At 40.2% G+C, this 13,995-nt stretch overlaps 1 protein-coding gene across 1 annotated transcript in view; it reads right to left on the reverse strand.

The window, feature by feature from the left end:
- Window positions 1-8,107, reverse strand: part of LOC118724369 (ABI family member 3 binding protein) — a 238,964-nt gene extending 230,857 nt beyond the window's left edge. Inside the window, exon 1 of the mRNA XM_045584034.1 lies at window positions 7,920-8,107. Coding sequence (XP_045439990.1) covers window positions 7,920-7,998 — 79 coding nt within the window. The 5' untranslated portion in view covers window positions 7,999-8,107. The remainder of the gene's footprint in view (window positions 1-7,919) is intronic.
- Window positions 8,108-13,995: the final 5,888 nt, after the last annotated feature.

Raw genomic sequence — 13,995 nt, forward strand, 5'->3', positions numbered from 1 at the left:
AAAATGTGTCTGGTCCTCACATCTCCTCTTACTTAGGTTAAGAAAATTACTACCAAAAACCTCTATTAAAGTCACCCTGATATTATTTATTAGTGGAGGCTAAAAAGGTAACTGTTCTTTTTATCATTCCCTTTTTTTTCAAGGAAGAAAATCTGATGTTGAGAGAGGTCAGGACATGTGCCAGGCTCATGGGTTTTCCCTACTAGCCCCTACCACTGTTTTCCAATATTTATCTTCCCAGTTCATAATGAAACTACAGATTAGAGGAAACTCCATGGAGAACATCTTCTAACTCTTGTGAAAATGTGCATTCCGAGGGAACCACTCTCTGACAACATGATCGGGTGGGTATTTGAAGAGGATGGGCCAGGAGAAGATGGGAGGGGGTGTTCTTCAGACTCTGATTTCTTGTCCTCAACTCCCTGACTAGAGCTGGCTTTAACTCCATTTAGGAAAGCGAAAGGAGAAGGAAACTCTGCCTGTTTCCCCTGCCAGCATATCAGTAACAGGATTGAATTCCAGGGTTCTCTGCCAGCATGACTCTGGCAGCTGCCCCAAACTCCTCCTCCAACAACAGAATTTGCTGCTCTCGGAGAAGGAAAGCCTGCTAGGTCTCACACACCCACTCACACGTGCACAGTGGATTCTCAGCAAGGCCCTTGGGAAACCAGAATGTTTTCTTATCAACCAGCAGAATGGACAAATCAAAGGATGACATTTAGGGAGAAAGGAAATCTGCAATTCCACTTGGACAACTTGTAGGAAGCAAGGCACCCCCCAAGGTATGTCCTGGCAATGGCTCGTTCTCCACTCAGAGAGGAGAGACTGCATGGGAGACACAGTGGGATATGTTTCAGATTATAAATCATCTTACATGCCCACAAATTTTCCTTAGCATAAAACAGAAAGAAGATGAGCTGGAATGTATAAAATAATATGCACACCTAAAGGAACTATTCCAAAGGCAATTCAACTAACCTGGACCTTCTGAATATGGAAACTTATTGAGCATTTGCGTAATTCCTGTATTTTGCATTGACTGAGATCATGGGGTGCTTTGTTTTTCTTAACATATTACATTAATTCACTTTTTCATATATATTTTTCACATACACACATATATCACTTAAAGCTAGTACATGGCAATATAATGGGGTAGGTTAACTCCTACAAATGTTAGTTGAAGAATTAAAACACAGTTTTATCTAAAAGAAAATGATTTTGGTGTAGCCAAGTCATTTTAAATACTACTAATTTCAAATTCTTTGAAGTGTCTTACTCATCTTTGTAATCCTAATATAATAATTTTTAAAAAAATGTTAGTTGAATGACAAAGTGAACAAATGTAAGTCCAGTCCTGGAAAACACAATCTGCCATAGCTTTTTAGATCTGGCTTCTGAGATTTTGTAAAAGATTAGCATTTTTAACACCAAAAACAAATGTTAATCTCAATTATAAGTATTTCTTTATTTTATACAGCTTGAGAAAGAATTCTCAATTTTTTTTTTCAAATAATGGTTTAAAATCCTGGTATGAAGCAGTAAATAAATAAATAATAAAATATTTAAATTAATATTAAAACTTAAATAGCAAAATAATTTATTGCAACTCCTAAATTTTACCTTGCACTTATCCAGAAAAGTTTGTCACCCACTTACACATACAAATTTTTGAAAAACTGTTCATCAGTGGTTTCCAACTTGGCCACTTTGGAATCATCTGAGGGTAGATGTAGACAAGGAAGACAAAGTTGCAACCTGTGTGGACTTCTTGGTCTCGGCTTCTCCTCTAAGTACTTTAACACCTACTGAGCTCTGGCCCCTGGGGGTTGCCTTAGTCTGGTCCTATACATATCTCTGTTGGAAAGGTCCCTCACCTCTTAATCATCCACCTTTACCCCAACTTGAATTGTCTTCTAAGCCTCTACTTGGGTGCCATATCTATATATATTAAAGGCTAAGTGACCAACTACCCATCCATCCTACTACTGTCCGGCCAGCCAGTACAAAGGACACACACTGGCAATTTAAAAATAAACATTGACTTGCACATGTGCAATACATATAAAACTCTTACTGGTGCTAATTGTACACATTTTAATTTTATAATACTGCTAGAGGCATAATGCACAAAATTCATACAAGGGCTTTGGCCCTCACAGCCCCGGCTTCATCCAGAAGGTCATTCAACTGTACGGTCTAATTAGCATATTAAATTTTTATTATTTATAGACTAGAGGCCCAGTACATGAAATTTGTGCAGGGGAGGGAGGCACGGGGGGGGGGGGGGGGGGAGGCCTCAGCCCAGCCTGCACCCTCTCCAATCTGGGACCCCTCACAAGATGTAGAGCTGCCCATTTAGGACTGATCCCAGTGGGATAGGATGTCCCTCTCACAATCCAGGACTGCTGGCTCCTAACTGCTCACCTGCCTTCCTTCCTGATTGCCCCTAACTGCTTCTTTCTGCCAGCCTGATCACCCCCTAACCACTCCCCTGCCAGCCTGATTAATGCCTAACTGCTCCCCTGCCAGCCTGTTAGCCCCTTACTGCTGTTCCCTGCAAGCCTGGCCACCCCTAACTGCTCTCCTCTGCAGGCCTGGGTCCCCCCCAAACTGCCCTTTCTTACAGGCCTGGTGCCCCCCAACTGCCTCTCTTGTAGTTCTGGTCCCTCCCAACTGCCCTACCTTGCTGGCCATCTTGTGGTGACCATCTTGTGTCCACATGGGAGCAGGATCTTTGACCACATGGGGGCAGCCATCTTGTGTGTGGGAGTGATGTCAATCTGCATATTACTCTTTTATTAAATAGGATATTATATATACTATTTTGACATGTAATTTCTTTCAGTAATGTAATTACCACACAAATCTTCTAATTAATTTCCTTTCAATGTGCAGGAATCCATGCACTGGGCCACTAGTTCTCTTATAACTCTTAATTCTCTGTCAGAGTTGGATTCTCCTGCTTGTTCTCAAAGCTGTTTGTGCTTCTCCCAAATCAGATGCTGATCTCACTTGATTGTAATGATGCCTATCCATTCCTGTCTCTTCCAGTAACTGGTCAGCTCCCTGAAGACAAGTGCTGAGCTGTGTCTTCCCAGCCTCGGGAGTTCTGCATGTATATGGACTATAACTTGATACTTGAACAAATTAGCATATCTTTACATGGAACAGGGAACTGGTACTATCGATACATAGAAATTAAGGGTGTAGTCTTTTACCACTTGCTGGCTGAGTGACTTTTTGGGCAAATCACTTAAACACTGAGGCACACATTTTTTATGCTCTATAAAATGAGAGTAATAAAACACCTGCTTTATAGGAAAACTTGGAAATTTAGTTAGATTTTCCACATTAAGAATATTTAGCCATAAATTACCACAACTAACTAATATGAGCCCAAAGAATGTTATCTGTGAAAATAATAACAACAGTTATTAATAGCTATAAACGTTCTTGTCATTATCATCTATCCCTGTGTGTTTTGTCCTTAGAGTCAGAGATCCCTACCTCGTCAGGTAGGAACCTGAGGCAAAGAGCCGGCTGTGCCTTTCCTTTTCCACAAGACAAGAGTTGCTCCCAAGAGCCTCATGCCCTCGGTTCATCCGATTGCACTTGTATCCTGACGCTCCTCTGTGGCGGCTCTCTGCCCAGTGCCTCAGGAGGACTGATGGAGCTGGCTGGAAATGGTAGCCTTCGCCCTCTGGCTTATTACACGGGATTTTCTGTAAAGAGGTGTGTCAAGCCCCTCATGTCTCATCATAAGTTTCTGTTGGCTTCCTTCACTATATGTGTGTCCTCTGTGGTTTTTACTTTAGCCTGGACTCCGGGGGCGGGTGGGGGAGAGGGGGAGGGAGAAGAAGTTTTATGGTGCCAAGAACAAAGATTCTGTGACATAGCTGGGGCACAGGGATGTCAAAGGTACAATGTGGTAATTCTTCTCTAGGGCCTGTGTGTTATAGCATAATTCTGCTCCTGGAAGAAAGTATAAGAGGATGTCTCCTGGAGGTTCTATGAGGCCTTACCAATCTCCAGGGAAAAGATGATCCTAAGGCAAAGGTGCAGATTTCCACTGACAATCAAACACTGTGCTGACAATGGTCAAGCTGGAACGTGCTTGAGGCCTTCTCTCACTGTAGAGCAACACTTGTTCCCTTGCCCCACCTTTTTGCCAAGAACTTGTCACCACATTTTCTATCCTCCAAGAGGTTTATCTGTTTGGACGCATGTATTATTTGGAATACATATATTTTTTTTCAGTATTGACCCACTTTTTTGTGACCCAATAATATTTATTGAATGAATACTTGTTATATATTAGACTCTTCACTAAAAGCTTTGCATCTCTTATTGCATTTAATTTTAAAATACTGTGTGATTATTAACATTATTCCCATTTTCAGATGAGAAAACTGAAGCTTAGCAAAGGTAAATGATTTATCAAAGAATATAGTAATTGAGAAGTAAAGACAAGAAGTCTGTTAATAATAGTCTCTAACTTTAAGCTTTTAAAAACCAGTAAGACTCTTATAATTTATTTTCTATAAGTATGTTACTAGATATGCAAACATGCGTAAGATATGCAATGAGTGAATTCTTATTAAAAATTATTTCTTTTTCTTATAAATAACAAAATATATATACAGGGTAGGGCAAAAGTAGGATTACAGTTGTGAGTACACAAAACACAGAGTTTATTATTGTATTACTAGAGCCTGGTGCATGAATTTATGCATGGGTGGAGTCCCTCGGCCTGACTGGCCATCGGGGTCTATCGGGCCATCTCGTCCAATCCTGATCAGGGCTGGCTGGCCAGGGGGAGTTAACACGGGAGGTTGGCTGGCCATGGGAGATTAGCTGTGGGAGTGACCACCAGGGGCAGCTCCTGAATTGAGTGTCTGCCCTGGTGGTCAGTGTGTATCATAGCTACCAGCCGGTATCAGTTGTCCAGTCTCCTGGTTGTAACAGTCACTTAGGCTTTTATATATATAAATTATTTATCAATTATTGTATTATTTTCCATATGTACTGTAACCCTACTTTTGCCCCACCCTTTATGTATGTATGTGTGTATATATATATATATATATATATATATATATATTATGATATAATGTAATATAATATAATATAATATAATATAATATAATATAATACAATATTATACACTGAGTGGCCAGATTATTATGCCCTCAGAGATCATAATAGTCTGGCCACTCAGTGTATATTCTATATAATAAAAGGCTAATATGCAAATTGTCCCCTCAACCAAGAGTTCGACCAGCAGGAAGGCTTCCCAACTGCCCATGTCCCCTCCCCATGGCCAGGCTGGCGGGACCCCACCCATGCACGAATTCATGCACCAGGCCTCTAATATATATACTAAGTGGCAAGATTATTATGTGTTCAGAAATCACAATAATCTGGCCACTCAGTGTATATCTCAAATAGTATACAGTTTCAAATCAGAAACCCAGGATTCAGTTCTGGTTCTTCCATCAATGTAGGAAAGTTACTAAATTTCCCTGCCCTTCTTAATTTGAAAATACATGGTTGTATTAGGTCAATAGTTCTCAAATGTTGGCCTGTGATGAACTTCATCAGTCTAAGGTGAAATGAGAAAAATAAGAATAATGGATATATTTGCATAAATTTGCTTATTTTATAAATCTGTTAAAGTGGCTATTTTTAAATAAACAATGGTGATTTTTTTTTCCCCTTTGATATCCTTACCTGGCAAAATTCAAGTATGTCCTCCATAGCAGGACCTGACATTAAAAACACATGAATTTTTACTGGTTTATAAACCCAAAGGTCAGGGAACACTGAACTATGTGATCACACTAGAGCACTTTCTAGCTTCAAAATTCTATCCTGTTCTTAGATCACAAATTATATTTAACTGAGTTTAAATTAGAAAAGAAGAAAAGGTGTTATCCATGTTTTCCTTGTTTGTTTCAGCATTTTCCCAAATGTGTTCTGCTGAAAGATAGCCCCTGGCCGGATATTATAGCTATTCCACCAGAAAATCATTCTTAGTCAAATGAGTTTGGGAAATAATAGGTTAAAAAAGTTGGACAGGTTTCTTAACTAAGAAGTTTCAGAACCTGTAAAATTCTTATGTTTATTGTGACTCCCCGAAAGCAGACGAAGCATGAGTGCTCTCCAAGTTATTGAGAGTAGATGCTCCCCAACCCCCTTTTGAGGACAGAACACCTATTCCTGAAATACATTTTGAGAAAGACAACTTCAGTTAAAGCTAAAAGAAACTTTCTTCATAGCTTTCATAATAAAGAAAAAATATAGCATTACAGGCAAGGAGACTCCCACTCACTTTATAATATTACCAAAACTATGGATATTTCCAAAAATTACAAAAAAAATCCTGGATAAAAATACTTTAGATTAAAGTGCATTTGGGACTAAAGAATTTTGTGGCTATTTTGATATTTTTTTTTACCATAACATTTTTTTTAATTATGTCAACAGATTTATACCCAGTGATTACATGATAATTAAATCACTTGGAATTTGCAGAAATCTGCAGTAACAAATTGTGACTATCACCCCTGCACAGTGAATAAAAGGTAAAATAAAACCAAGGTGAAAATTGAACCTGAGAAAACCTCTGGATTCCTCTCAAATGGTATGTTCTTATTAAATATTTCAGCAGCAGGAACAATTAATTCTGAATGTTTATGCTTGTGTCTCATAATTGATATATCACAACACTTCTATGATCAAAAAACAAAATTCTTGATAGAAGATAAAAATCTAATAGTGTGTACTTGTTTTGCTTTTTCTTTGCATAATTATCCAATCAGAGTTTAACTTTGCCTTTTTCTATACTCTTTATGTGATCATGTTAAATATCAACTAGCCAAACCCTTCAGCCTTCACAATTCTAGATTCAACTTTCACTCAACACACTGAGGAGAGAACAGTTGTCACTTGGGACAAACTACCCACCAGGAAGGATCTTTAGATGATCTGACACTAACAACCTTGCTTTCTGACTCCATGCCCAGCAGGGTTTTGACAAGCTTGTGGCTCTGCATTACCTCCACTGTTTTCCATTGTATTTTCCCTAATCCTGCTTACTAAAGCAGTCTGTCACCATAAAAAGCCTCTGGGACCTGGAGTTGGCTTTGGAAAGTGCCTTTGCAAAGGAACAACAAAAAAAAGGACATGTAACATTTACGTTTAAAGGCAGAAGAGAGGAAAGCTCTTGTTTTCATGCTGATGGGCTCAAAAGATTGTTTCAAAATTTTAATTTGCTGCGGATGACATTTGTAAACAAAATGCCGATTCTAAAATGAGAGCATTTAGCCAGGAAAGGGGGGAGTGTCCTGTCCAGCAGATCAAAACTCATCCAAACTCCATTGGAGAATCCTGTCTATGAATTGACACATGACCGATAAGCCATGCTAGGATCCTCAAACCTCCGAGTGAACAGGTGTGCGTGAGGTTTACACCAAAGACTCCAGGTTTCCAAATTAGCTTCTTTAAAACCTTAAGATAGTACTGGCTTGGTCTCTGGGAAGGGGGATTAAAAACACCAAACAACTCTTTTTAACAGACTACAATGCTCATCTAATATAATTTGATTCCACATACAAATACTGTACTTTGACACAATACCAATTCAAGCTCCTGTGAACATCTGTTAAACCTAATAAGAAGCTGGTTTTTATTTTTGTAATAAAGAGATCCAACTGAAAAGTAAATAACAGAGAGGTGGGGGGAAGTAAAAGTTTATAAAAGTAACTCCTCCACACATTTGAACTTAGACTATCCACCCTATAAAACACTATCCCCCCCCCAAATCTGGAAAAGCAGATCACACTTAACGACAACATTTCAAAACTATTATCGCTTAAAAAATTATTGTTAAAACACAAAACATCAGAGCTACTTGCCTTTTGGCAATTTCTGTGCATTTCCCAGGGCTAGTGCAAAACTTCCACAGAGAAGGAGACACCCCAAGCTGGACAGCATGTTGCATTTGCCACCTCCCGGGGAGTGATGCTGGTGGGTGTCCCGCAGCCCTGGAGCCGCATTTAAGTGGACCGTCTCCGGGTGACAGAGGCGGGCGGCTGCATTGAGCCGTGCCGTGGGCTTACTCACAGGGGGTGGAGACAGGATGACATCACACCCTTTCTCACACCAGAAAAAAGAAAGGCACAACAGCAAAAACATATCATAACATTTCCTGCTAGGTTATAACTGTCTGCCTCTTCCCTCTGTGACATAAACATCAAACTTATGTTCGATCTGCATGTGTGAAAGAAAAAGTATTTAGTCAATGTTGAAACATTGGTTGGGCTATTTTTTAAAATCCAGAAAAGACACACTTAAAACCATTTGAACGTTAAAAATATAAAATAAAACCTTATTAGGAAGGAAGCTGTTTCTAATTATCTAGTACACCAACCCAATTCTTTTTTTAAATGGGAGTAAACTCATAAAAATGCGCTTTTAACCATTCTTAAGTTTTAGTATTATAAGAAACATTTAAAAGTGAATACTTGGCTACACAGCTATTCATTGTACACACACACACACACACATACACACACACACACCAGAGAGAGAGAGAGAGAGAGAGAGAGAGAGAGAGAGAGAGAGAGAGAGAGAGAGAGAGAGAGAGAGAGAGAGAGAGAGAGAGAGAGAGAGAGAGAGAGGGAGGCTGATAGTCTGTAGATATAGATGCAGAGATATAGTGAACTCATTGTCACTGATTGTCCGCAGCCCTGGTCCATGTGCTGTAATAGTATCTTTGCCCACATTACTGTAATTTAATCTTCACAGTGACTGTATAGGAAGTATGATGACATCACCACTTTATCTGTGAGAAAAACTGAAGCTTAGATAGGTTAAATGTCCTGACAGTGTATTCTAATGGTTAATAATTCGGATGGGCTTTGTAATCGAACTGACCAGAGTTTAAATGTGTATGCCAGATGCCTTTGAACAAATTGCTCCATCACTAGCTCATCAACTCTGCTTACATTTAAGGGCTTGCTTCATGCCAGGTGCTGATATGATCACTTCACATAAATTAAAACATTTATTCCTCAAAATAACCAACAAGCAGTCAGTGTCATCATCTCTACTTCACAGCTGACAAACCCCGGGCATGGAGAGGATAAGTGACAGGCACAAGGTCACAACCAGTCAGCAACAGAGCTGGCTTTTTAATCAGGCAATTTAACCCTGGATTGTGCACTCGTAATTACTAAACTTTAAGTTCTGAAGTAGAGATGATAGCACCGATTTCATACATTTGCTAGCGGGATTTTTGGGATAGTGTTTACCATAGTACCTGACCCACGGGAAGCATTTAATAACTAACAGTCACTGGAAACAACAAAAGTATTTTCCCCACTTAAGTAGCACTGTGTTCTAAGTGGGTGCTTCTCTCTCCAACGCTCATGAGTGTCGGCTCTCCTCCCACTACACAGTTGCCTGAATATAGGCCTTGCCCTTGCTGGAAAGGCCACCTTAATAAAGAGCTTTAAATGTTGTCTGTACATTTATACTGACTCCGAAATTAGCCTGCTGGATTGCTGTAGCTGAGGGAAGTGGACTAACTCTGGTCAAACGAGATTCTAGTCGATAAACCTCCCAAAGAGAAACTGAAGAGGCAGCCCTGCCTCCCAAATGGAGTGTGAGGAGGCACATTGTGAAAGTCATTAGAGCCGGAGGCCATAGGAATGCTCTGGCACTGGTGATGGAGGGGATCGGGTTATTTACCAGGTCTTTTCATCTGTAATTTTTTACTTCACTTAGGCAGCTCTCTCGAACCCGAGCCTGGACATTCATCCAGCTGGCACCGCTGACCCCGCCTCTATATGCCATTGCCAGGAGGCCCCTGTGCCAGCAGAAACGACAGGTTTCTGAGGGGAAAAAATAACCGAGCAGAAATAGTGAGAAGAAGGCTGTGTGCGGGGCTGGTCCGCGGGTTAGGTAATGGAATTACGGAATCAGCCTCGGCTTGGCCTGTAGGCTGTTTGAGCAATCATTATTTGCAGTTTGAAACTGTCTGGGAGCTAATTAAATAAAGGCTGATCTCTGATTATTTTGACCAGAAAAGGTGATTTATTGCCTTAACTAGTAGGACACTAAGCTCTCAGTGAAGACACTAAACGACTTCTCAAAAGACCAGGGAAGGGGCACGCCTCAAAGCAGACCGTGTTAGAGGAGACATTTCACTTCTCAACGAACAAAAAGTTTCCTATCATGTCAGAGTCCCAACCCAAGCGGGGGGTGGACAAATAGCCCAGAGGAACTGTAAGCGTCTTGCTTGCTACATGAAATAAAACTTCAGACGCCCTTGTTGGTTTGGCTCAATGGATAGAGCATCGGCCTGCGGACTGAGGGTCCCAGGTTCGATTCCGGCCAGGGGCACATGCCTGGGTTTCGGGCTTCATCCCCAGTGATGGTGGTGGGGGTTGGGGGGAGGGTGTGCAGGAGGCAGCCAATCAATGATTCTCTCTCATCGTTGATGTTTCTATCTCTCATTCTTCCCTCCTCTCTAAAATCAGTAACATATATTTAAAAAAACAAAACAAAACTCCAGAGCTGTGGGCATGTACTAATCATTAGAGGATCTAAGGCCATATTCAATGGAGAATTACCCTCTGGCCATGGGTTCACTGGAGATGATCCATACATCCTGGTGGGGTCTCTCAGCTGTCATGAGAGAATGCCAACACGAAGCTCTGGCTGTGTCTTTATTTATCTGAAAATATAGAAATCTAAAGCTCCATTACTTGTGAGATTTTAGAATATGGTATTCACCAATATCTGTGAAAAAAACTAGTTTTGCACACTTATTCAACTCCATAGAATGCACAACACTGAGGCGAACCATGTATATAAAAAATAGACTCTGGTTAATAACAATGTGTCAATTTAGGCTCATCAGTTGTACCAAATGTACCACTTTGATGGGGATGTTGGTATGGGGAGGGAGGAAGGTATATGATGTACCTCTAAATGTGTGGGGTCGAGGAGTAGGTATATGGGAAATCTCTACCTTGTGCTCAATTTTGCTGTGAACCTAAAACTGCTGTTAAAAATATATATTTTTTAAAAATACCATTGGGAACATTTAGGAAGAACTGCTGGAAAAACACATAAAATTTATGCGTATTGTCTTTATCCTGTGAAGGTGGGAGCCATATCACTGTACCCAGCGCATATTAATGAAAATGCAGTAAGTACAATGAGTAAGTATCAAATGAGGCAAAATTCATCAGTTCTTCCAAATAGTCTAAAGGTTAGCTCTGAATTAAACCAGAGGCAACTAGAGTATGACTGGATTTATAGTTGTTAGAAGACAATTCAAGGTCCCTCCCATTGCTGCACATCTTATGAGAAGAAGCACTGATTTCCTGTGTTCCAGGCTTGTTTTTCAAGAATGTTTGGCTTTGGCTGGTCTGGCTCAGTTGGTCATCTAGTGTGTACCAAAAGGTTGCTGGTTTCATTTCTGGTCAGGGCACATCCCTACGTTGCTGACTCAATCCCCAGTGCAGGGCATGCAGGAGGCAGATGATGGATGTTTCATTCTGGAACATCAGTGTTCCCCACCCCTCTCTCTCTCTCCCTTCTTCTCTCTCCAAAAATCAGTTAAAAAAAATATTTTAGCTCAGCCAGGTGTGTCTCAGAGATTTAGCGTGGACTCAGGGACCAAGAATTCACCTGGTTCCATTCCTGATCAGGGCACATGCCTGAGTTCCAGGCTTGTTCCCAGTAGGGGGCACACAGGAGGGAGCTGATGATTCTCTCTCCCCTCTCCCTTCCTCTCTGAAATTTAATAAAAAATATTTTTAAATATTTTTAAATCTTAAACAAAAAGAATATTTGTATAGCAAACAGCTTTGGAAGATAGAAGTTTGTTTACTGCCCCTGTAATAAAGGTAATGGTTTCTTCTGGAGTAAAGGGAACACGTGCTCAGTTCCTATTATCAAAGATTCAGATTTCCTAAGGCCAGGGCTCCTTTTCTATAATACAACCCATGGCATGTGTAGCTGTCACCTATACCTCTTTGTGCTTCCCTTTGGGCACTGGGGCTTCTAGAACTGGCGCAAATGCTGAAATGCAGGCTACTGTTATTGCTATGAATAAATAAACAGTCCTTTTTGTCTTTGACTCAGGAGTCTTGTGTCTCCTGCCAGCATCCATGTACTGTGCGTGTTAGCTTGCACATACAGTAAAATATCAATCCTTTATAGTTCTTGACAATGAGATTGGCTCATTCCAAAATATTTTATTAGATAATCTTTGGTATAATGCCATCAACCACACTGAAATCCTCTATAAGAATCAACCATGAAACTCTATTGTACAAAGGAAGAGTGTTGCTAGACATTGCTTACGAAATCGTACAGTATCCTCTTTGTAAAAACCATGGAGAAGAAACTCTAACTCTTATTTATGTGAAAAAAGATTGTAATTTTTCTAAGCAACTGTATTTCTTTCGTGACATGTAACCAGGTTTCTCGTTCTGTGTTGACTGCTAGAAAACCAGAGCCAAACGTGTCCCTGGCCCACACCAAGTGTATAGACATGATGCATGTCTTGGCATCATGCCTGGTTTTATTTTCCATCTCCACCCTTACTTCTTGCTCACTTGGAGTCTTAATTTATGTGATTTTGTAAGTTGCTTTTATTTTTTTCTGGAATAGGTTAGGGATAAACAAACTCCGCACACAGGAGTTGCATCAAATCTATGCGTCAAACTAAAAAGCTTCTGCACAGCAAAATAAACCATCAACAAAATGAAAAGGGAACCCACTGTATGTGAGAACATATTTGCCAATGATACATCTGATAAGGGGTTAATTTCCAAAATATATAAATAAGTTAAACAACTCAACACCAGGAAGTGAATTCAATTAAAAATAGGCAAAGGATTTGAATAGATACTTCTCCAAAGAGGACATACAGATGGCCAATAGACTTATGAAAAGATGCTCAATGTCACTAATAAACAGAGAAATGCCAATTAAAACCACAATGAGCTACCTCATATCTGCCAGAACGACTATCATCAATAAACCAACAAATAAGTTCTGGCAAAGATATGGAAAAAGAGGAACTCCTGTACACTGTTGGCAGAATGCAGGCTGCTGCAGCCACTGTGGAAAATAAAAGGGAAGATAGTAGAAGACTATCATGTAAGGAAAAATATCCTGTAAGTAAATTACATCTAGAAAATTTTTACTTTAGAAAATTAACTTTCATTTGTAATGCTAACAGCAAGACACCCATGTAAAACATACATGGTGTCAAAACAAGCCAAAGGGAAATCATTTGGGCAAAAATGAAAAAGGATCACAAGTCAAATTCATAGAAAAGATTCCTTTATTAACTTTTGGTCGAGAATATGTATATTTTCAGAAAACAACTCCAAGACCATGTAGATTCCTGCAACAGAGAGGAATTGACAGTAGTGCTCCAGCCATGAAGACAGAAGAGAATCAGTTCAGAGATGGAAGACGCTGACGATGCCTTGCCATACTAGCAGTCAGCAACTATGAGTCACTGCAGGTTGCCCAGGACCAAACCAGAAAGGGTCGGACCTGCATTACCACCATTTGTCCACCATCCAGAACTGAAATATCATTGCTGACATGTACACATAAGGAACTGTTTGACATAGAAATTGGGACTCAAAAGAACTGTTGGCCCAGAAAGAAACTAACTATACATTGATTCATTTGCCTCTCAACATAACCATTATTGCTTGTCTCATTTTCGGTTCTTATGTGTATTTCTAGTATCACATGATTTCACTCATCTAGGGGAAATGATGAACAACATAGACTGGTGAACAAGAACAGCATCGATCAGACTGTTCTACCTCAGAAGGAAGTTAGGGAAGGGTGGGGATAAGGGAGAGAGATCAACCAAATGACTTGTGTCCTAACCAGTGGTCATGGACAACGGGGGTGTGGGGGCATGCATGGGGAGGGGTTTGAGATGGG

This window comes from Pipistrellus kuhlii, unplaced genomic scaffold (assembly GCF_014108245.1).
Source record: "Pipistrellus kuhlii isolate mPipKuh1 unplaced genomic scaffold, mPipKuh1.p scaffold_m20_p_2, whole genome shotgun sequence".
Taxonomy (NCBI): Eukaryota; Metazoa; Chordata; class Mammalia; order Chiroptera; family Vespertilionidae; genus Pipistrellus; species Pipistrellus kuhlii.